This window comes from Antechinus flavipes, chromosome 5, assembly GCF_016432865.1.
Source record: "Antechinus flavipes isolate AdamAnt ecotype Samford, QLD, Australia chromosome 5, AdamAnt_v2, whole genome shotgun sequence".
Lineage (NCBI taxonomy): Eukaryota > Metazoa > Chordata > Mammalia > Dasyuromorphia > Dasyuridae > Antechinus > Antechinus flavipes.
Window position 1 is genome coordinate 203,262,026 of NC_067402.1, and position 24,500 is coordinate 203,286,525.

General features: G+C 35.7%; 1 protein-coding gene across 1 annotated transcript in view; it reads right to left on the reverse strand.

Annotated features, from left to right (window-relative positions):
* The window catches only part of SYT10 (synaptotagmin 10), an 85,155-nt gene extending 72,477 nt beyond the window's left edge, over window positions 1–12,678 (reverse strand). Inside the window, exon 1 of the mRNA XM_052000190.1 lies at window positions 11,838–12,678. Coding sequence (XP_051856150.1) covers window positions 11,838–11,985 — 148 coding nt within the window. The 5' untranslated portion in view covers window positions 11,986–12,678. The remainder of the gene's footprint in view (window positions 1–11,837) is intronic.
* Window positions 12,679–24,500: the final 11,822 nt, after the last annotated feature.

A 24,500-nucleotide genomic window follows, 5' to 3' on the forward strand; every position in this document is an offset into this window, starting at 1 on the left:
GTCGAGGGAAAGTTAGGAAGAAAAATGGGAATGAGGCAAGAAAATAATAAAAAGAGAATCAAGTTTGATAAAGGAGGTACAAAAACTTGAAGAAAATAACATCTTAAAAAATAGAATAGGCCAAATGTTTAAAAAAGGCACAAAAATCCACTGCAGAGAAGAATGTTTGAAAAAGCATAATTGGCCAAATGGAAAAAGATACACAAAAATTCACTGAAGTGAAGAATTCATTAAAAAGTAGAATTGGCCAAATGAAAAAAAAGGTACAAAATCTCATAGAAGAAAATAATTCCTTAAAAGTTAGAGATAAACTAGTGAAAACTAATGAATTTATGATACATCAAGAAAAAAATCAAATAGAATCAAAAGAATGAAAAAATAGAAAATAAAGTGAACCACCTCATTGAAAAAACACATGCCCTATAAAATAGATCCAAGAAAGAAAATTTGAGAATTATTGGACTACCTGAAATTCATGATCAAAAAAAGAACCTATAGATTGTCTTTCAAGAAATTATCAAGAGCAACTGACTTTATATTCTAGAACCAGGGGTAAAATAGAAATGGAAAATACTTACTTATTACCACCTTAAAGATATACCAAAATGAAAACTTACAGGGAATATTGTAACCAAATTCCAGAGCTCCCAAATAAAAAAGAAAATATTGTAAGTAATCAAAAAACCCCACAAATACCCTAGTAACAAAAAATCTAACATAACAAAATAAAACACCCCCCTTCCCACAATCATGGAACTACAATCAGGATAACAAAAGATTTAGCAGCTACTACATTAAAGGAGTGAAGGGCTTGCAACATGATATTCTGGAGAACAAAAAAAGCTATGATTACAACCATGACTCATTTATCCAGCAAAATTGAGAATAATTATTCAGGAGGAAAAATAGACATTCAATGAAATAGAAGATATTCAAACATTCCTGATGAAAAGACCAGAGATGAATGGAAAATCCGACTTTCAAATACAATATGCAAAAGAAGTATAAAAAGGTAAACATGAAAGAGACATCACAAAGATTTGATAAGATCAATCTGTTTATATTCCTACGTGGCAAAAATGATAGTCATGATTCTTTTAAAAAAATCTTTCTCATTATTAGGATACAAGAGGTATGCTTAGAAAGCAGATCTGAGTTGAATATGACAGTATGATTATCTAAAAAAATAAAATTAAGAGATGAAAAAGAATGCACTAGGAGAAAGGAAAAGATAGGATGGGATAAGTTATCTAACATAAAGAAGACCTGAAAGAAATGTTATAATGCAGGAGAAAAAGAAGGAAGCAGGGAAGGCAGTACACGAACCTTATTCTCATCATCAGAATTGGCTCCAAGAGGAAATTATATATATATATATATATATATATATATATAATATATATATATATATATATATATATATATATATATATATACCCAGTTCGGTGTAGAAAGCTATCAAGCGAAGGGGAAAAGGCAAAGGATAAGGGAAAGCTGATGGAAGGGAAGAAGGTAAAAGTTTGGGGGAGATAAAAGTCACAAGAAAAATGTTAAATAATATTTTTTAAAATTTAATCTACATTATTGACATTTTTTCCATCACTTTCTTAAGCCTAGATAATCAACAAAATAATAAACCAAGCTTGGATTTGTAGTATTTATTGATTTTTGAGGTAAAAATTATCACTGAAAATTTAATCATTGACTATTGAAATAAATGCTGTCTTCAGTAATTTGTGGGTTTATATAACTCAGAAAGAAATATGCATGCTTAGAAGATTCAGTAGGTATGATTTGCTATAGTTCAAGAAGAATGTCTTTTGAACAGCAAGAAATAACAATGGATTATGGTGGAAAGCTCTGGAGTCAGGAACTGTGGGTTCAAATTCTGATTCTCACACTGCATATATAATATTGTACAATTCACTTAGACTCCTAGATATGATTTTTCTCATCCTCAATTGAAATGGCTGGATGAGAAAGTCTCTGTTATACTGCTTATATCTACCTCTGCTGTTCTATTATGTGATGGTTTATGAAGATTCAATTTTATATGTATATTTATGAATGTATATGTATGTGTATACATATATGTGCCTGTGGGTATGTGTGTAGAGATACACATATATGCATACACACACACACACACATATATAGTATCCATTGTTCCTAGATATAGGAATCATTTTCTATTAATTCATCGCTTCCCTGTCAATCTGTTATTCCCTTGGGATAAATTATGAAATCTAATTAAGTCAATACACTGAGGTTATTATACTCCAAGTCTTAATTTAAAAAAACCCTCAACAACATAAATTGTGTACTGGCTATATCTCCAAGGGTACCTACTTCTCAGAGTTAAAGAAAGTATTTAATAAACTTTTAAAGTATTATACAGGAATGTATTATTAGTAGTAATAGCAATAATTATATTTCAATAAACAGTGTTATAAAATTCATTTTTTTCTTTCGTCTAGTGGGCTAGAAACAAAAGGTTGGTCATCTAAATCTGAAAAGAGATATATGTATGAAATTCTCTCAATCCGAGCAGATCAACAATCATCTGATACATGGAGCTTCTATGTAGAGCTCTTCTTCTGAGCTCTAATCTTCCATTTCCAATTAGTGGAGTCAGTCAACAAGTCTTTATTAATCACTTACAATTAATTCTGGTCCTGGGCAAAGCCCTGAGGATATAATCACAAGGAAAACCAAAAATAATTCCTGCCCCTAAAGAACTTACATTTTAATATGATAGGACAACACAAAAAGGGAAGCTGAAAAGCAGAGAACTGAGGGAAGAGGAAAATAGTAAGAGAGATATTCTAGAGTTAAAAGCAAGAGACATTTTGAAGCAGAGCTGGGAAAGGATTGAAAGGTGACTGTCCTGGAGCCCTGTCTGAAAATGGAGGCTCTAGAGGGAGCTCACTAATGGGAGACAGATATTGCAGACAGAAGCAGCTACAACTATATATTTCAAACTAGATATCTTAAAAGAACCTCAGCTTAAAACTCTTAAAGGTCAGTAGTTGGAGTGAAGAAGTGAGAGCCTTCCAGGCTTAGGGAACAAATATCAGGAGCTGAGAGATGGAGAGTCATGTCCTCGGAATAGCCAGGAGGCTATTATAATTAAATTGAAGAATATATATTGGAAAGTGGGATGTAAAAACACTGGAAAGGTAGGAGAAGTCTGACTTATAAAGAGCTTTAAGAGCCAAACAGAGCATTTTGTATTTGCACCTAGATGCAATAGGAAGCTACTGGAAATTATTGAATAGGAGAAGAGATATAATCAGACCAGTATTTTTGGAAAATCACTTTAATGGATGAATGGAAGATGGACAGGAATGGGGAGAGACTTGAGTAAGACAGACCCAGAAGCAGGCTATTATAATAGTTCAAACATGAAATAATGAGGGACTTTACTAGAATGATGGCAATGTCAGAGGAGAGAAGGAGTTACAGTCAAAAGATTCTGTGACAGTGAAACCGGCAGATCTTGGCAATCAATAGTTTAGATATGAAATGGGAGACTAGGAGGTATCCAGGGTGATTCCTAAATTATAAGCCTGAGAGACTAGGAAAATAGTTGTCCTTTACAGGAAAATGGAACGGGGAAGAGGGGAGTGTTTTAGGGGAAAAGATAATTCTGTTTCAAACATATTGAGTTTAAGATGTCTATTGGATATCTAGTTTGAGAAGTCTAAAAGGAGTTAGGGATGCAAGATCGGGGGTAAGATCATCAAGTAAAATACCACAGAAGCAGAAGCAGAGAGACAGTCCAGGACAGAACCCTGAAAGACATGTAGGGTTAGAGTATGTGATCTGGAGGGAAATCCACAGGAGTGGTCACATAGGGAGAAGGAAAACCAAGAGACACCAGTATGCCAAAAACCTAAAGAGAAGAGAATATCAAGCAGGAGAGAGTGATCAATACTGTCAAAAGCTGCAGGGAAGCCAAGGAGAATAAGGGTTGAGAAAAGTCACTGAATTTGGCAGCTAAAAGGTCATTGGCAATTTTGGAGCGAGCAGTATTGGTGAAATGGTAAACCTGGAAGCTAGATTATTAAGGGGTTAAGGAGAGAAAGTGGAGGCAGCTACAAAGGGCAGATGAGAATTAGGATAAAAATGAGCAGGAATGGAAAGATCACATGAGGATTCTTTTTCAGGTTAGGGGAGACATGAGCATGTTTGTAGACAATAGGAAAAGAGCTAGAAAAAAGAGAGAGAGAGAGAGAGACAAACACATACACACACAGAGAAAGACAGAGACAAAATGAGAGACAGAAAGAAACAAAGAGAGAGAGAGAGTGAGAGAAAGAGTTTGATTGAAAACGAGATGACAGAGGCAGCAATCAGTTGTTCAAGATGGAATGAGATCGTTTAACAAGCAGAGAGGTTAGCCTTAGTAAGAAGTTTCATCATGTCAAACAGGGATGAAGGAGGAGAAAGTGTTAGGAAATGGAGCAGAGGGAGGAGCATATGGCATATGGCCTCAATTTTCTTTTGTAAAATATGAGGCAGTTCCCACCTGAGACAGTGGGAAGAAGATAAGCTTTGGAAAATTTGAGGAGAGATGAAAAGGCTTGAAAGAGCTGCTATGGAGAAGAGATAGTGTTGATAAGGGAAGTATTGTAGGATTGCCTAGCAAGAGTGAGGGATCAGTTGAGGTTATATAACATAAGATTTTAGTGGATTTACTAAAGAACGCTGTGTGGTTTTCTTCACTTTCCTTCAGAAGCATGTGTATAAGCACAAAGGTTAAAGAATGCTGGGAGTGAGCGAAAACGAGGCTTAAGGGGGTGAGAGATTCAAAAGAGAAGGAAAACATAGAGTTGAATTGGTTCATTATGAAGTCAAGATTGGAAGAAGAGAGGAGGAGAATTCTTTAAAGATATACTTTGAAAAAATCATATAAATTTACTAATATCTCCAGATGGGGGACACTTTGTCATTTGTTAGGTATCTCAGATGGGGAGCTATTAAAACAAATTTTAGATCGTCTCCCCAGATGAAATTTACCAAATGAGTGAAGGTTCTAAAGAAAATGGATTTGATAGGTTGGATTTATTCAGTCCCACCATGACCTGACACACTCTAATCCTAGTCTGTCTCAGAGACAAAGAGATCCCTAATTCTGGGTGGAGTCCCAAAAGACTTCAGTCTTCAGCTGTGAGTCTTCCCTGAAACAACTATAAAGTTGTGGTCTAATACATTGTTGGAAACTAGGCAGGAGGCTGTGACAGTTGTTGCTTAAGCATACTGTTATTAGTGCAAAAAAATACTCTAGGAATGGAGAGAGAGGAATAGTTGGTTGGCAGATGGCAACCTCTGCTAGAGGAGTATTAGGGTGTGACTTCTGAAAAATAAGGCTTATAAGAAAGCAATTAATGGCCAATCCATGGAGGGATTAGTAAAAGTGCAGAAGAAATGTCAGAACCAAGGCTCTAGGGGCCTCTCGATGTTGCCCAAATCTGAGATATCCTTTTTATCAGCTTTCTTTGCCAGGACTATAAATGCTATTCTCGCATGTTCCAGTTTTCTGACTTTGGAGGTAAGGGAAAAATGCCATGCCATTATACCAAGTCTTCTGTTTTCCTCAGAAAAAAGGAGAAATGTAATTGTGTACCAGTGTCCTACCTCTGAAGTCAAGAGAAAAAACACCGTCCCAAGATACCAGATTTCTTGCTTGGTTTACTGCCTTCTTCAGGGCAAGGAGAAACACAATTCCATGGAGTTTTACCTTTAGCAAGAAGGGAAGAAATGCCATTCAGTCATAATAAGTCCCTTACCTGGTCCCCTGCCTTCTGTTGGGAAGAGGAGAAATAACATTCAATCATGTGTCCTGCTCTTTATCAAAAGGAAGTAATACCAGTCTTTTAGCACTTCACACTTATCCGCTTCATTTGAGAATGCTAAGACCCTGAAGCCAAACATCTGTGGATAATCTATCCAAACATTCCTTGAGGATTAAGAAATTTCCACCTGATCATACCTTCCCCTTCCCAGTGATTCTCCAACCCTGGCAAGCATCTACCCCAACAGTCTGATTTCTTATTTGTATTCCACTCAATTCAATCTCAACATCCTTCTCTAGCTACCCCTCCCTTCCACTGTACTCTCCGGAATGTCATGGGTAACAAATTTGTTTTTATCTTAAATCTTTTCCTTTCCTACTCTTTCCATCTTCTGAATCTTACTGAAATTGACTCCCCCCGATAACATAAGCTCTCTTGCCTTAGTTTCCAGGACTGGTTACACTTTCACTCATTCTATCTGACATTCTTCAAATCAAGATGGAGAAATTGAAATACTTTTTGTTCACCATTGCCATTTACAAGTTCTCCTTCTACCATCATCACCTCATAATCAATCATTCTTTAGATTTATTCAATTCATACCATACAATAAAAATTCTCATAGCCATTGTGTAAGAAAATCCAAGATTCTCTTTCTGTTTCTTCAATGAGTTGAGTGCCTGTGGCTGAGTTTTTCTCTTTCCCCCAACTCATACTCTCATACTGGAGGACTTCAAGATATATAATGATACTCAAACATTCCAACCTCACAGTTCAATATACTACTTTCCCAAGACCTATCCCACCATCCCACCCCAGTGATACACAAAAACGGCCATCATCCACAAATGTGCCACATCAATGTTTGTGAATACTGAAATTCATTTTTCATTCCACCTCTCCCTCTGCCTTGCAAACTCAATTCTTACTCTTCATATTTTCCAATCCCCTCAGCTTCCTAATTCTTTCCAAGACTATCACTGAACACCTCTCCCTCTTCCATTTTGACCCTTAGTAAAACTAGTTCAACTTTACACTATCCTCTTTTCTTGACTTACTTTATCACTGAATTTGACCTCCAAACTCTCAACCTTATATCACTCCCATCATCTACTGCATTATCTCCTACTAATGTACTACTGAATGATGCTAGAGAATATCATGAAACTATGATGACTGGATCTACTATAAATTTCTGTTACAAAATCTCAATTGGACCCTCACTATATGACAAGGAAATACCTCCCTAATTAACTCACTATCCCATCAACCTAATTAGCTCTTCCAAAATTTTCATCTCTTCTCAAATCTGTCATGCCTTTTTCTCCCCTACCCTCTCAGCTGAGAATATTGCCCTCATATTTTACTGAAAAAGTTGGAGCTATTTGTTGAGACTTCCCTCTTCTCTCATCCTTTTTCTCTTCACACTTTATCTAGAAGTTTTCTGCTAATATAGAACTATCTCACATGTAGTTTCTCTTTATGATGGCTAATAACACCTCATGATTCTGTTTTCCAGAATCCAATTCTACTCAACATGTTCAAAATTGAACCCATTATCTTTTTCTTTTAAACATCTCCTTTTAAATATCCCTGTTACTATGGAGGGCACCATCATCCTCTCAGTCATAGAGGCTTGGAACTTAACTGCAATCAGCCTTGATTTTCTCTTATGCTACTCATCCTGTTGCTAAATCCTGGCAATTTTACTTTAGTAACAATACCAGACCTATTGTGAACAAAGACTTGACATCATCCATCTTGACAAGGATCAGATTGTTATATTCCAGATTTGGTCCTTTTGAAAGAGGAAAGAAAGGTTTAGGATATTTGAAGGTTTTTCTCCTCCAAAGTGTTTTCTCCCCTTTCCCTGCTCTCTCATTATGATGATTCCTTGGGGTAGTAGGGAAGGGGAGTTGTAAGGGGTTTGCATATGTATGTGTGTGTGTGGGTGGGTGGTAGTTGATATTTCTTAAACTTTTTTTCCCCTCTTAATACTGTCTTTACCAATAAGAATATGCATTAAAAGTACTAAATATATTTAATGGTAGAATGTCCTCTAGAAGAGAGAGAGGTTTTAGAAATAAAAATGAAAATATGTATAAATATACAAACAACAATTTTTAAAACTCATGAATGGTTGTCCTTACACAATGACAGCAAAGAATAAATACATCCCTCCAGTGCCTTTGTATAAACTATATGACTCTGATATATATTGTTTTTTATTACATCAACAATGTACAACCAAAATTATTTACAATGCAAAAAAAAGATAGAAACCACAATTTAACATTCTGCTACTGGCAGCCACTATTGCTTAGAAGTAATTTTAAAAAATGAACTGAAACCACATTTTCTATCACATGTTCTCTCAAATAATTTAAGTGTACAATGGATAGCACACTGGGTATGGAATTAGGAAAACTCAAATTCATGAGTTCAAATCTGGCCTCAGACACAAGCTGTGTGACCTTGGACAGATAATTTAACTGTTTGCCTCACTATTTTTTCATCTGGGAAATTATCTGGAGAGGGAAATAAAAAAACCACTCTTGTACCTTTGCCAAGAAAACCCCAAATGAGGTCATGGAGAATAGGTCATAAATGAAATGATTGATAACAACACCAAAAACCTCTAGAAGTTCATTCGGACTTGGACATCAAGGAATGGAATGTGATAGAACTAGTGTCCACTAGTGACATAGGTTAGACTCATATCTCCTCCTTTCTTTTTGAAACAGGGATTAGTTTTTCTAGGGAAAAAACAGTCTCAGGACTTCCATGACTTGTCACCCAGCAGCATAACAGGTTTCACCAACAAGCAGCTAAGGTCCCTTCTTAGTAGATTTTGAAGATCATGGGAATCACCCACAGTACACACTGTCTTGTTCCAGACTTTTCATATTGTGAGTCAAGAGGGGTAGGTATGTCAAATTTGCTGTGTTAGAGCAAAGTAAACTTCCTTTTATTAGCATTTGAAGAATAGAATAACAATTTTTACTTGGTATTTAAGGGTCTTCACAGTCTAGTCCTTTCTTATCTTTCCATTCCTTTCGCAAATTACTATGATCTATCAATACCTGCTTATTAACTGTTCCCCATACCTGAAACTCCATCAACTATATCCATATCTTTGCACTGGCTACCTCCATGCTTGAAATATATTCCTCCTCACTTCTAACTTCACATCTCTGGCTTCAAGACAGCTCAAACATCATCCACAGGAATCCTTTCTTAGTCCCTCTGCTCCAACCCCTCCTCTGAGATAATAGCACTTTCTCCTATAAGGTTACCTTCCTTTTACTTTGACAAGTATTTTTATATACTGTTTAGTTAGTGTGTCTTCCCCTTTAATATGTAAGCTTAAGAACAGAGATTTTTTTCTTTTTATCTTTTTGTGTGTATGTGTCATTTGGGAATAGAGCAGTGCCTGGTACAAATAAATGTTGATTAAAACTGTAGCAAAGAGCTGAGATCAAGAGTAGTGGCAACTTTAAATCCTATTATTATAATGTTAGTGATACTTTTCCTGAATTTTTTTAAATAAAAAAATTAATGAGAGGATATACTTGTGGAATTAAAAAAAAAACTGGAATTTTCACCTCTGGCAAGGCTTTGACTGGTCACAAAGACCCTAGAAGTGGTAGTTCTTCCTAACTGGGAATGAGAACTTTTAATATTTATTATTAAGCTCTTGTCTATGGGTCATGTTTACTTTTAAATTACTTGAGTTCATTGTAATTCTGTGCTACAAGCCTAATAATGAAATAGCTTGTGCATATCATCCCAGTTAGAGTAGTGGTATTTAGGATCCCATTCCTTACACTAGGAGAAGTCATTTTCATTCTTTGTGACTTACAGACATACATATCCCATGTCCTCAAGATTCAAGCAAAGGGATATCAGGCAACTTAAAGACTAGGTCAGCCAGAATTGTTTATAAGAAGTATTAAATCTCTCAACTTCTGTGAACAATTAAAAACAAAAACCACAATTAAGCATAAGTAATGCAGGGGTGTGGTAAGAATAGTTCATTCTTCCCACCGTTTTTTCTCTTAGTTCTTTAGCTACTGCAATAAGAGACTAGCCAAATCAACTAGCATTTATTAAGTGCCTACCATGTACTAAGCATTAAATAATATAGTAGTAGTAGTATATCTATTTATCCATTAAGAGGACATCTCTAATGATCTGGAAGAAGAGAACTATAGAGGTTATGACCACCAGCTGCCATGGTTACGATGCTCCAGAAAAAAGCATCTGCCATGCCTCCCTTCTCCTGTCCTCATTAATTTGGTTATTATCACCAAGATCCTCAGTTTTTGGCTAATACTCATGGCCAGTTTGTCTCTCACCCCTTAAAAAGCAAACACACCCAGATCTTAATGTTTTGCCCTCCCTCATTCCAAAGGGTAATATTTCACATACCACTTTCAGCTTTGAGGTTATGCTTTCACAAAACCTGATGCTCTGGTCATTAATCTCGAAATACCCCAGGGTAGGAAAGGGTAGGAAGTGATAAGGGAGGGAAATGTCCTATCTTTTAGAAGTCTGCATTGTAATTTACTTCACCCTACTTTTTAACCAACCCCTGTGAACAAAAAATACCTCTGGAGAAGGAGCAGCAAAGTCCAAGACCTGCTTTGCCTCAATGCAAAAAGTGGTTTTCAAAACATTATTTCTTTAAATACTAAGCAATTTTGTATATTAGAAAGTTATCTTCTTATATTCTTGTAGTTTCTTCTATCACTTCACTCAACACAAATTACTATCCAAGTTCTGTCTTATTTCATAGGATCTTAGATTAGGATCAGAAGGGCCCTCCAAAGTCATCTAGTCCAACCCTTTCATTTTACAGATGAAGAAACTGAAGCCCAGAGAGACTATTATTTATTCTTTCAGTGACACTGGACTTCTTGCTCCATCCCTTTACTTGTGTATATGTTCTGTTATCTCTCTCTTAATACAGTGAGTTCCTCAAGAACTCCTTTTGCCTTTTTTTTTTTTTTTATCACCAGCATATACCACAGTCATGGTAGCCATTAATAATGTTTATTGCCTTGCCTTTTTAATCTTGTCAGGATTTTCTGAAGTCAGGCTTTCTGAATTCAGAGCTGGTACTTTTCCCACTGTCTGTCCCTGCTCATACTTCTAAGTACTCCTGAAGGGCTGGACCAGGAGTCCCAAGATATAGATACTTAGCTCCATCATTTACCCTCTGGGCCTGGATGTTCAAGTGATTTGTTACAAGTCCACTTCCTCAATTTCTGTTGTGACATGGAGGTAACAGTACCTATCCTGCAATTCCTAAATTATAGTGAAAAGATCAATGCACGTGAAAAATCTTAAAATTTGAAAGCATTACATAAACGTAAGTCACTATTGTCAATTGAAATAGATTACATGCTCCTTATTCCCTTCTGGTTCCCTAAAGCTTCTTTCCTCTGGATACCTTACTCTCAGAGGCAAAAAGAGTCCTGGATCTCTGCCACATTGGAAGGATTTTTTTTAAATTGGCGCTTTCTCCTAGATACCTATCTTCCAACTCACCTTTTATCAGAGAGGGAAAGAGAAGAACAAAGTTCAAAGTTCAAACTCCCCAAACCTTCCACACACGTTAGGGTGCAAACAGCGCAACCAGGGCAGCGATTCAGACCCACTATCCTGAGGAATCCAATTTGACAGTGCTAGCTCGAAACGTTGGTGGGAAAGAAGGAAAGAGAAGCAAAGGCAACATAAGGCAGGCAAACAGTTAGAAATGAACCTTGGAGAAAAGTAGAAGAAAAAAAAACGATATCCAAGGCGAGAACTTCTCATGAAAAGGCTGGAAAAGAGTGGGATTGTTGGAAAAGCTCAACACCACCAAAATAAACCAGAAGCAGATCGCAGACAAGAATACGGAGGGAAAGAAGGAAATCGGAGCTTGGAGAGAGAAGGCAACAGGCAGATGACAAAGAGTTTGGAGAGGGAAGACAAAGATGCAGAAGAAAGTAGGCAGAGCCCTCCCGTCCTCTGGCCCTTTTCTTTCTTCGTTACCTGTACTGTCTCCACCTTGGTTGGCGTTATTTCGCGGGAGGATGCCAGAGCATTTCTCCCACTCCACTTGGCCAGCGAAGCAGAGCTCCGCTACGATGTGCAGCGCCTTCTGGCACAGACTGCTCACTCCGTCCTCGCGGAAACGCATCTTTCTTCTCTCCTCTTTTTCCTTGCTCTTTTTGTTCCTTTCTTTTTCTTTATATCACCCTTTCGCCCCCCTCGAACTCAGTTTGATACCTTGTTTTTTGTTTGTTTGTTTTAAACCATCATCTGGCCAGAGTTTTGCCGGAGAACCCGCTAACTACTAGGAACCCCAAGTTAGCCCCATAGCTGGAGGAGAGGAAAGGATAGGTGAAGGAGAGATGCTGAAGCCTTCTTAAAGCTATCGGGATTTGCACCAACTTACACGCAGTGCGCGTGAACTAAGGAGATCTGGGGAGAGACGTAAACAAAGGGGGAGGGGAGTGAAAAGAAGGGAAAAAAAAGGCAGTTTTCTACTTGTAAAAACAATGCTCCCCTCTCCTCAATGTGCGTGTGCGCGCGCACGCGTTCTTCCGGGTGGGCTGTTGGCCGAACATTCAATAGTAAGGCAGCGCAGGTTTGGGAGAGACAGGTGGTCGCAGAGGAGCTAAGATCCTCCTTGCCTTCTTTGAGTCATTTCAGGATAAGGCAGTAGCAGAGAGAGAAAAACATCCGTTGCAAGAGCGCGCATCTGTTTCTGTCCTCTTCTGAAACCTTGGAGCGGCGTTCATATTCTCTCGTCCTCCCCTTTTCTACTGAAACTCGGGACCCTAAACTCCCTTTCAACACCCTCCATCTACCCCGACTGCTTTCTTCCTTCTAAGTGCCACTGCTATCTCGTCCGTGCGTTCCTGCGTATGTCTGTGTATGTGTAAGGTTCTCGATTATTGATTGATTGAGATGGTTGTTGGCGCAAAGATAAATTACATTTTTATATATTTCTTTTGCATAAAACCTTGGAATAAATTTTAATTGTGAATTTAATTTGCCTAGCTAGATGACTTTTTAAAAAATGAATCTGTTGTGCTTCAAACACAAATGCTGTGACATTTTTCTGCCCTTAAAATTTTAAGATAATGTCATGAGTGCCAGTGTTTTCTTTGTGTTATTACGTTTCTTACACATAGTGTCTGATACATGTTGAATTAGTGAAATAATAGGGTCAGCTATGTGGCACAATCGATAGAGTGCCAGGAGTTGGGAAGACATTTTCCCGAGTTCACATATGATGTCATTCACTTATTATCAGTGAGACTCATGGGTAAATCACTTAATTCTATTTGCCTTAGTTTCTTCTTCTGTAAAATGAACTGAAGAAGGAAATGACAAACTACTCCAATATCTTTGCCAAGAAAACCCTAAATGAAGTCATGAAGACTCAGACGTGACAGGAAATGACTGAATAAAAAGAATTAATATTAACATTCAGGTAATATTACATTTAATATTGAGGGACTCAAAACTGAATATTTCTCCAGTTCAACTAGTCAGATTAATTGGTGATCCAAATTGAATGAAAAAAATACCCAAGTGAGAGTCAGGAAGTTTGGTTTTCAGCTCTCCCAATGTGTGCTGGATTTTGGTCAAGTTACTAAATTCTTTTGGATCCTCATTTCTAATTGTTTGCAATATGAGGGGGTTGGACTACATGATCTTGTGATTAAAAATATAGATTAGATAGTTGAGCCCATCACCAAATCAAGAGATAAAAATGGTCATTTTCAGAGAGTAGTATCATCTATAATAAAAAATCAGAATCAAGAGTATTAGCGTCAACAGTCTTACAGAGAATGTGAATACATAAGTAATATATAAAATAAAAGTAATTTTATAGAAAGCAGGAAGGGGAGGGAAGATATATAAACATCCTTCTTATGCTAGCTGCTAGCTGATCAAAAAAGAGGCTTCTTTCTTAGACTTGATTTTATAAGTGTTGTCATCTAGCTTCAGAAACAAAGAGTAGAACCTTAAAATAGATAATACAGCAGTGTCCTTTTATCATAATAGCGCCAAGAAGTCTGAACCAGCATTTTCGTCCCATTGCGTTCTTTCTTTTATGTAACCATTTTTAGTCCTAGATTACATTTGTGATGAGTCTTGGACCATATTCTTATACATTTCATTAGTTATTTTTCATGCTACCTTTTATATAATTTTTCTGGCAGACATCTCCAATGGCAGATACAAGTATTGAGAAGCATTGAATACTGCAATAAAACAAAATTAATACAATAACAATAACTAGTATTGTAAAATACTGGATAACCAAAACTGCCTTATCCCAATCATATGTTCTTTCATGTTGAATCTCCTCCAGACCTTTCTCTAACTTCTCTCACTGCCTTTCAAGGAAGGGAAATATTAAGTATTTGGCTAAATACATATGAACAACATTTAATTATTGTCCATTTAAGCAGAAGACTTCTTATGCTATCATCTTAGGTTTAGCTCTCTGTTCTAGACATCTGCTTCTGGGAAACATTTTCTGTTGGAAATTTTTTGTCAAAGGCATTTAAACTTGATGATTGTCCATAAATTCTCCAGTTTGGTCCCCTCAACCTCCGATACAGGTATCCCTAAATCATCTCAGAGTTGTTACTTAATAGGAATTTAAATGAACCTTTTCACATTGTTTCCAGTGCAGAAGCATTTCCTTAATCATTTTTTAAGTTCCAGGTCACTTGTGATGATTCCTAGATAATGTTGCACAAACCTGCTAAAGATAAGATTTAATGTAATTTAGTACAGTTTTATGGGGCAGCTAGGTGATGCTGTAGATAGATTGTCCAATCTGGAGTTAGGAACACTCCTCTTCCTGAATTCAAGTTTAGCCTTAGATATTTACTACCTATGTGAATTTGGGCAAGTCACTTAACCATGTTGCCTTACTTTTCTTATTTGTAAAATGAGCTGGAAAAGGAAATGGCAACCCAGTATCTTTGCCAAGATATTAGGTTACAAAGAGTCAGACACAACTAAAAAAGGTCTAAACAATAACAATAAGGTATAACAAAACCTTTTTTACATTTGACTTTCCAATAAGTAGTTCATATAATGAAAGCTGTTCAAAAGTAATAAAGTTAACCTTATGAACATCAGTGCTGTAGGAAGAACATCATATTAGGTAATTTGTAACTCATATAAAAGTTTAGAAGATTTTTGTTCTATCTTTACCTGAACCCTCCCTATTCATGGTGTGGAAAATGCTATTTATAGACTAGAACAAAGGGCCATTTGTATATTTATAACATAATTTGTGAAGCATACAAACAAGTGGCACATTTGAACTCCATCAGTGGGATAATCTAGCTTTCAGTTAATCATCACATGCAGTTGCCTTAGCAAATCATTTCTATGGTCTTTATATGGCCCATGGGCCAGACATTTTCCACTCCTCAGCTAAAGAAATTGTCTAAAAAAGATCCATGAGAAATGGACTTTGTAAAAATTATCCTCTACCTCTTGACAATCTCAAAGAAAAACTTCAAATAGGAAAAAAGAGCATGATTTAAAAATTTTCTTTATATCCAACTTGAGGTCTTATTTTTTTACTGCTATTTTAATGGGTTTTTATATTTTTTTTCTTTTTTTACTAAAACATATTCAAAGATTTAGGGATCTATTTGGATGAGAATCTATAAATATTCAAATGGACCTGAAAAGAAGTTTAGTACTTTACCATTCTCTGTCTTGTTCTTTATTACTTCAAGGCTCATTAAATACACACACACACACATCCTAGGAACATCAAGTGTACTCAATTTTTTGTTACTGTTTTTAATAGAACACAATTGGAAGCAAATCATTTATACTCTAGTTCTCAAGTGGAGACAATCTAATTTTGTTGCTTTACCCAGAGTGAGGTTAAAAAATTAAAGATAAAAACTTTTAATTTATCAGATTTACATCCTATTTCCCTTGAGGCGATATAGACAGAAAGATAAATTGATAATAGATAGATTATCTTCATATCATCTAGAAAGATGTGATACCATAAAGAACAAATGTTAAACATAAATAAGTAATTATTATCAAGGAGATAATAACTAATTTGTTCTAGTTGTTTGATTGGGGAAATAATAGTCACAAAAGCAAGAAAACAAAAATGAAAGCAGCAAGTTTGTTTGTTTGTTTGTTTGTTTTTTGCCAGGTTGGGGGGGTGGTGGTGGAGAATGATGGAGTACAGGCCAAGGCTCAGCCAAACTTTCCTAACATTCCCTTCCAAACAACTTTAAAATAATGCCTAAGTCAAATTTTGGAGTAGCGGAGCCAACAAAAGGTTAAAGGAGACAGTTTTCCAGTCTGAGGCCATTTAATCATTCTGCAAAGCCTCAGGATCTGGCAGCTAAGATATGTCAAGGAGTTAAATAATTGGTCAGAAAGATACTATGGGGGACCTTTTCCTGGCACTAAGTGCTAACTGACAACTCTATTGCTCATAATCAGTTCTGGGTACCAATTCCAGGAGGAAATGAATATTTATTGTCAGTCACAAGGGAGCAAAGGTCCTGGTTACCATTGGAGATCCAAGAAGAATATTAGCACTTGCATCTGCAGGGAACCTTTCTGGGAAAAGACTAGAGCACAGATCAGGAGAGCAGTAATCACACTTCTCCCAGGATAATATCCTCTTGGGAGCACCAAAAACTTACAGACTCTCTGAACTATCTCTGAAAAAAACAACACAAAAAAATTTAAAAGCTTGGAACACTTCACTCTATCGCCAGGTAAGTAAAGCCCAACTTTAATATAAAGTACAAAATGAAGAAATGGGCTGGAAAATGAGCAGAAAAAAAAAGATCTTGACCACCTGATACTATGGTATCAGGAAGAGCAAAAATACACTCAGAAGAAAATAACAATGTGAAAATACCTATAAGCAAAGCAACAATACTAGTTGCATCCAAGAATATAAAGAATTTTTAGAAGAATTAAAGAGAGAGATGAAACACTGGAGAAAGAAATGAGTGATGAATGAAAATTATGAAAAGAGAATTAATATCTTGGTAAAAGATACACAAAAATCCTGAAGAAAACAATACCTTAAAAAGAATTGACCTTATGGTAAATAAAGCAAAAAATTCACTGAAGAAAAGTAATCCTTGAACATGAAAAATGGGCAACTGGAAGCTAATGATTTCCATGAGAAATGAAGAAACCATAAACAGATAAACCAATATGAAAAAAGTAAAAAAATAAGGAAATAATACCTCCAGATCTACTAAATAAGTTCAGGCATTTATAAATCAATCCTGCAAAATAAAGGAAAATGATTTTAACATGAGATGAGGAAGAGGATCCTGTGGAATTTAAGAACATGGAACCAGTAGAATAGAAAATCTTGAATCTACAATTACAAACCTCACCAAAAGAGAAAGAGAGACAGACACAGAGAACAACAATAGATTGGAAATGCAAATATACAGAAATAAAAGAGAATCTTTAAAAACAGAAGGAATGACCAAGAGAAAATGTATTCGCTCTGTATGTAAACCATGGATCTGAAAGACAGAATACATAGAGGCAACCTCAGGATCATCAAATACCAAAAATCTTCAAGTACAAAAGAAAGAACATTTAACAATACAACACTATTTTGCATCCACTAGAAAAAGGAGAGGAGAAGGAATAATGGATAGTTCCTGTGTGTGTCTATACAGATAGACTCTTGAGTATTGTCAGTGGTTATTTCAATTGAAATTTCTTGTTCTATTTCTTCCTCTTGGTTTTTGTTAGGAATATATATAAATATTGATGATTTGTATGGGCTAATTTTATGTCTCACAACTATGCTGACGTTTTTAATTGTTTCAATTACTTTTTTAGTTGACTAGGGTTCTCTAAGTAAACTATCATGTCATCTGTAAATAGTAGTGTTTCTTCATTTCATTTTCTTGTAAATTTGGGGGAAGCATTCTCTTCTGAGTTTGTCTTTCTTGAGCTTTTCTATCACCATAATAGTTCTTTGTGCTGGAAATTTTTGTTTGTTTGCTTATTCTTTCAATCTACTCCAGTATGTGTATATGTGGAAAATCTTCTAATTTCATGTAATCAAAATTGGCCATTTTACTTCTTTTGATCTTATCTCTGACTTGGTCATAAACTTGTTGTGAGCTTTTTCTTCTCAAAAAACAGCCAGGTGATAAAAGTTCAGATCTTTTATTATCCCAATATAGCCCGGTTAGCTTAGAGGCCTATCTCTCTGCTTGGTTCCAAGAGCTCTCTCCAAATGTCTTTAAATCCAAAGGTCTGGTCCTTCAGCTTCTGCCTCTGCTTTCTTCAGCCTCCCCAGCTCCAGTCTTCATGTCATTCCGGTGAAATCTCGACTTGTAGCGTCTTCCTCTCTAGAGTCTCCAACTGGCCCAGTTCTTTAGAGAGATTTTCTCTTCCTCTAAGAGCCAAGGGGAGGTGCGTTTTAATGTAGCCAGAAGTCTAGCTGCCTGTCCCCAAGTTACAAGTAGCCCTTGATCTTCTATCAGCTTAAGCAGGCTTTCTATAGCACCACTCCTGGGTGGGTCTGGGGTTGGGGGGGTTGGGGTGGGGGATGGAGAATCTTTACCTAGGATCTGTCCCATTTCAGCCAAAAAAGGTTGTACTCACTCAGTTCCTGGTCACTGGAGACTTCTTGTGAAAGTAGGGTCCTTGGGCCCCACGTTGGGCGCCAAATGTTAAGAGTTCAAATGTTGGAGTTTGTTCTTCTCAAGGCACAGCCGGTTTAGAGGCTTAGAGCCCTTCGGATGTCTCCAAATCCAAAGGTTCTGCCCTTCAGCCTCTGCCTCTGCTTTCTTCTGCCTCCAACAGAGATGGAAGATCTCTCTTATCTCCTTCTGGGGAGCCAGCACCAACTTGCCGCGGAGAGAGGGCTTCTGGCGTAGCTCCACTGAAATCCCAAAAGTGTTCTCTGCAGCAGAGTCGTTTCTCTCGAGTCTAGCGCGATCAGCCAGCCAAGAGGAAAAAAGTGTATTCTGCCATAGATCCTTCATCGCTGGCTTTTTATCTGCCTCTTCTGAGAGAATGGGATTATGGGTTTTCTCCCATAGTGCTCTCTGGCCCAATGACTTTAAGGGAGGTGTGAACTCTCTTGAAGTTAGAAAGTGTACTTTGTGAAGCTAGCATACTTGTGGAGTCCAATGAGTAAAGGTGGGAACACAAGCTTTGTCTTGATTAGTTCTACTTAGTACCTTGTTTCAGGTTCTGGCCAAAACAACTTCTTGTAAGATTAGATCAACTCTAATTACTTAGCAGTTAGTAAGGATTCCAACAATCTCTGACTTGGTCATAAACTCTTCCTTTATCCATAGATCTGACAGATGCATTTTCCATGCTCCCCTAATTTACTTATTTTTTCCACTTATGACTGAATCTTTAACTTGCCTAAGATCAATGATTACTGGCCTTGCTTTTTTTTTTTTTTTTAAATAAATTCTACTCCTGATCCTTGTTATTGTGTTTGCGTGCATCTCTTGCTTCCTTTCCCTGCTAACTCTTACTTTAATTCTACTCCTTAATTTCTCTTGCTTTTTACTGCTACTCACCGACAGATCTCTTCCTTAACTTCTCCTCCCACCTTTCCCCTTTTTTTCTTTATTCCACTCTCCCATTAATCTTCACATCGTATCCCATTGTCATAAATCTACATATCTTTCTATACCCACCGTATCCTATTTCCTTTTTCTTATTTCTTTATAGATTTTGAAGGTTACTATACCCTTCAAGGTATGTTTGTGTGTATGTGTGTGTGGGTGTGTGCATGTATTGTTCTTTAACCCATTCCTGATGTGAGTAGCTTTTCAGAACTATCAGCCCTCCTTTCCTGTCACTTTTTACTATGCATCTCATTCACATAACTTAAGTACTATTTTTACTTTTTCCTAGATAATTTTACTTTTTAGAGTCAGATCATATTCAGCTCTACCCAATCTTTCTTTTGAGTTTTACCCAGTTATTGATGTCAATCTTAGGCATATATTTACATTTTATGTATAAAACACAAACAGTTTGCCCTTTCAAATTAATCTTTGATGTTGGCTCTTATATGTTAAATTTTCCATTGAGTTCAGATTTGGATTGAGACAAAATCTTAAAAATCTGTGAGTTCAATGGATGTCCATTTTTAAAAATTCAATATTATGCTTGTTTTGCTAGATAAGATATTTTTAGCTGCTGACCTTGGTCTTTTGATTGTCAGGATGTAATACCACAGGATCTGCAGTCTTTTACAGCTTCTGTTAAACCCTATATAATTCTAATTGTAGCTCCAGCATATTTGCATTGCTTTTTTATTTTTGTTTGTTTCTTGTAAAATTTTCTCCTTGATCTAAGGTTTCAAAATTTGGCAATAATTCTCTCATTTGTTTTCCTTGTAGGATCTCTTTGAGTTGTGATTGGTGGATTTTTTCTTCCTATTTCAATTTTCCCCTTGTGTTCTATCACTTCAGGACAATTTTCTTTGATTATTTCTTATAATATTGTGCAAAGGCACCTTTTCTGGTTATAGTTTTCAAGTAGTCCAATTATTTTTACATTTTCTCTTCTTGATTTATTTTTCAACCTACCCCTTGATTTTGGACTTTATGTTGGGCTGGGCTTTGCAGATTTCCAAGAGAAATGTCTGCCTTCTTCTGTCCTTCTAATATTTTAATTACTCAGACTGATGATATACAAGTTTTCAGAGCTTCCAAAGTGATATAATTTGAGTGGTCTTCTTTCCGCCCTTCTGATCAAAGCTGTACAAGTATCTGACCCAAATTTGGGTCTTTCAGCTTGTTACTGGTTGGTAATTTAAGTAAACTACTATTGGATTAGCAACTATTAACTCACTGGCAGGCTCTGCAAGGTTCAGAGTAACTGAATAGCATGATCTTCTTTCATCTCAAACACCCAAATAGTCTTTGTTCTGCTTCTAGGTTCAGAGCCACATAGTTATTATTTGCCTTTGAACTTTATCCTTGCTCAGTACATATCCAGAGTCCATTTGCAACTGCTCCTCTTCGTCATTGTCATTTATAGATGCCCCTTTCAGTTTGAACCAGATCTGAGTAGTAAGTGAAAAAGCCTCCAACAATATTCGTTTCTGTGCCTTATAATAGTTCAGGGATTCCATTGGATCTCTTCCTTCCCTGATAACAAGTCTCATATCTTTTTTAGTCCCTGAGTACTTTAATGATATTTGTGGCATTTTTCTAGCCAGACTCCATCCTCAGTGAACATTGAACTCTATGCCATCTTAGATTGGAACAGTAATTAATTGCGACTTTTTAAAATGAATTTCCTGATTAGAATTCAGTCTGGTACATTTTCTAGATCTGTGTGGAGGAGGTTTAATAAGAAATGTAGGTTGTATTTCTGTCTGCAATTCTGCCATCTTGACTGCTGGTATAATCATCTTTTATGACAGTAGAGATTTGAAAGTAGATGTCCGTCATCTGGGGAATTGCTATTCAAATTGTGGCATGTGGATATAATGCAATAAATAATGCTAGAATACAAATGTAATGAATACAAGTGAACATAATAAGACTTACATGAATTATAGATTCAAGATAAAAGAGGGGAAACTGGAGAGAATAAGGATAGTAAGTCTTATAAATACTTATAGAAAGCTATCTCATTTCCAACAACTGTTCTCTTTTCCAAGCTAAATGTCCTTGGTTCTTTTAACTTCTTAAAGTTTAAACTTCTTTGGAAAAGCCGTGATGGTTCAATGAAAGTAAACATTTTTGCCTAGCTCTCTTACCATGTCTCCTCCTCAACTATGAACAATTGAAAAGGTATGAACAATTAAAAAGCCAAGACATCAAATTTTAAGAAATTATAGAAATAAACTGCACAGAGAATAAAGTAGAAATTCAAAGAATCCACTAGTCACTTGCTGAATGAATTTCCAAAATGAAAACTACCAGGAATATTATAATCAAATCCCAGAGCTCCCAGGTCAAGGAGAAAATATTGTAAGCAACCAGAAAAGCAACAACTGAAATATTGTTGAACCCATAGTCATTACATAGGATTTAGTAGCTTCTACATTAAGGATCAGAGGGACTTAAAATATGATATTCCAGAAGGCAAAGGAGCTTAGAAAATAAATAAGCTGCTCATCAAAACTTAATATAATCTGTCAGGAGAAAAAAATGGGTATTTAATGAAGTAAAAAAAAAAATCTAAGAATGCCTAATGAAAAAACTGGAGCTGAATCGAAAATCTGTTATTCAAACTCAAGCCTCAAGAGAAGCATAAAAAGGTAAACATGACAGAGAAATCATAAGGAATACAATATAATTAAAATCTTTATATTCCTATATAGGAAGATGATTTGTGTAATTCCTGGGTAAATTATGTAATTTAACTTTATCAGAACTAGATGGATTTACAAGTGAATTCTGTTAGAACAATTAAAGAACAATTAATTCCATAAACTGAAAGAAAAGATAAGGAAGTTATCCTTCAAATTTCTCTTAAGACACTAATATGGACTTGGTATCCAGAAGAATAAAAGCAGAGAAAGAAAACTGTAGATCAATGTATCTAACAAATATTGAGGCAAACATTTTATCTTTTTTTTTTAATAACTTTTTATTGATAGAACTCATGCCAGGGTAATTTTTTACAGCATTATACCTTGCATTTACATCTGTTCCGATTTTTCCCTTCCTCCCTCCACCCCCTCCCCCAGATGGCAAGCAGTCCTTAACATGTTGAATAGGTTACAGTATATCCTGGATACAATATATGTGTGCAGAACTGAACAGTTTTCTTGTTGCACAGGGAGAATTGAATTCAGAAGGTATAAATAATCCGGGAAGAAAAACAAAACTGCAGACAGTTTATATTCATCTCCCAGTGTTCTTTCTTTGGGTGTAGCTGCTTCTGCCTATCTTTGATCAATTGAAACTGAATTAGCTCCCTTTATCGAAGAGATCCATTTCCATCAGAATACATCCTCAAACAGTATCATTGTTGAGGTATATAATGATCTCCTGGTTCGAGGCAAACATTTTAAATGAATTACTAACTAGGAGATCACAACAATATATCAAAAATATATACTTTGAATAGGGTGCATTTATATCAAGAATGCAGAGTTGGTTTAGAATTAGGGAAATCATTCATAATAGACCATATTAACAACAAAACTCAATAGATGCAGAAAAAGATTTTGAAAAAATACAACATTCATTCTTGTTTTTAAAAAAATACTGGAAAGAACAAATGAATGGAATTTTAAAAAAAAATGATAAATAGTATCAAAAAAAAAAAAAAAACAGACAAAGCCAAGAACAAATATTATCTGTAATGGAGATTAAATTAGAAGCCTTCCCAATAAAATTAGGGATAAAGTGAATATGTGCATCATCAACATTCTTATTCAATATTGGTCTAGAAATGCTAGTCATAGTATATAGAGCACCAATCCTGAAGTCAGGAGGACCTGAGATCAAATGTGACCTCACACATTCCTGACTGTGTGACCGAAAAAAAAAAAAAAAGAAAGAAAGAAAGAAAAGAAATTCTAGCTATAGCAATAAATCAAGAAAAAGAAAATGGAAGGTACAGGCCATGAAGAAATGGAACTATTATTCTTTGAAGATAATATGAGATTTTATTCAGAGAACTCTTAAGAGTCAACTAAAAAACTAATTGAAACAATTACAGATTGTACATGCATAAACTTTATCAGATTGCTTCCTGTCTAAGGGAATGGGGAGGTAAAAGTGGGAGGGAGAATAAAATTTGGAACTCATAATCTTACAAAAATGAATGTTGAAAACTATTTTTACATGGAATTGGAAAAATAAAATACTATTGAAACAATCACAAACTTCAGGACATAAAATAAGTCTACACAAATCTTCAGCAACTAACAAAACCTAGCAGAAAGAAATAGAACTAGAAATTCCATTTAAATTACCACAGACAGTACTTGGGAATTTAACTTCCATATAATACATATGAACACAGTTATAAAACAATATCCAAACAAATAAAGGTCTAAATAATTGAATAAATATTAATTGTTCATGGGTAGGCAAATTTAATAACATAAAAAGTGAGAGTACTACCTAAATTAATTTGCTTATTAAATTGCTTAATTAATCAGACTACTAAAGAATTACTTTATAGATATATTAATAATAATAATAATAATTCATCTTCAGGGACAAAAATTAACTTTCAGGAATATCAAGGGAGTCTATTAAAAAAGTGGGAAGGAAGGGGACTTAGCAGATCTCAAATTACAATATAAAGAAGAAATCAAGACAGTTGGTAGTAAATAAGAAAATATAGTTGAGAGTGAAATAAGTAAGGTGTAAAATTTGCTAAAGCAAACAACAACATTGCCTAGAGTTTGATAAACTCCCAAATCTTGACTTTGGGGCAGTAACTCAGTATTTGACAAAAATTACTAGTAAAATTGGAAAGTAGTCTAGCAAAAAATAGGAAAATTCCAGCACATAAGCTCAAAATTGGTACCTGATTTAGACATAAAAGATGATATCATAAGCAAATTAGGGGAATAAGGAGAAAATTATTTATCAGATCTATGAATAGGGTAAGAGTTCAAGACTAAGCAAGAAAAAAGATTTTAAAAAGGTGAAGTGGATAGTTTTGAATATAACATTAAAAAGATTTTGCACAAATAAA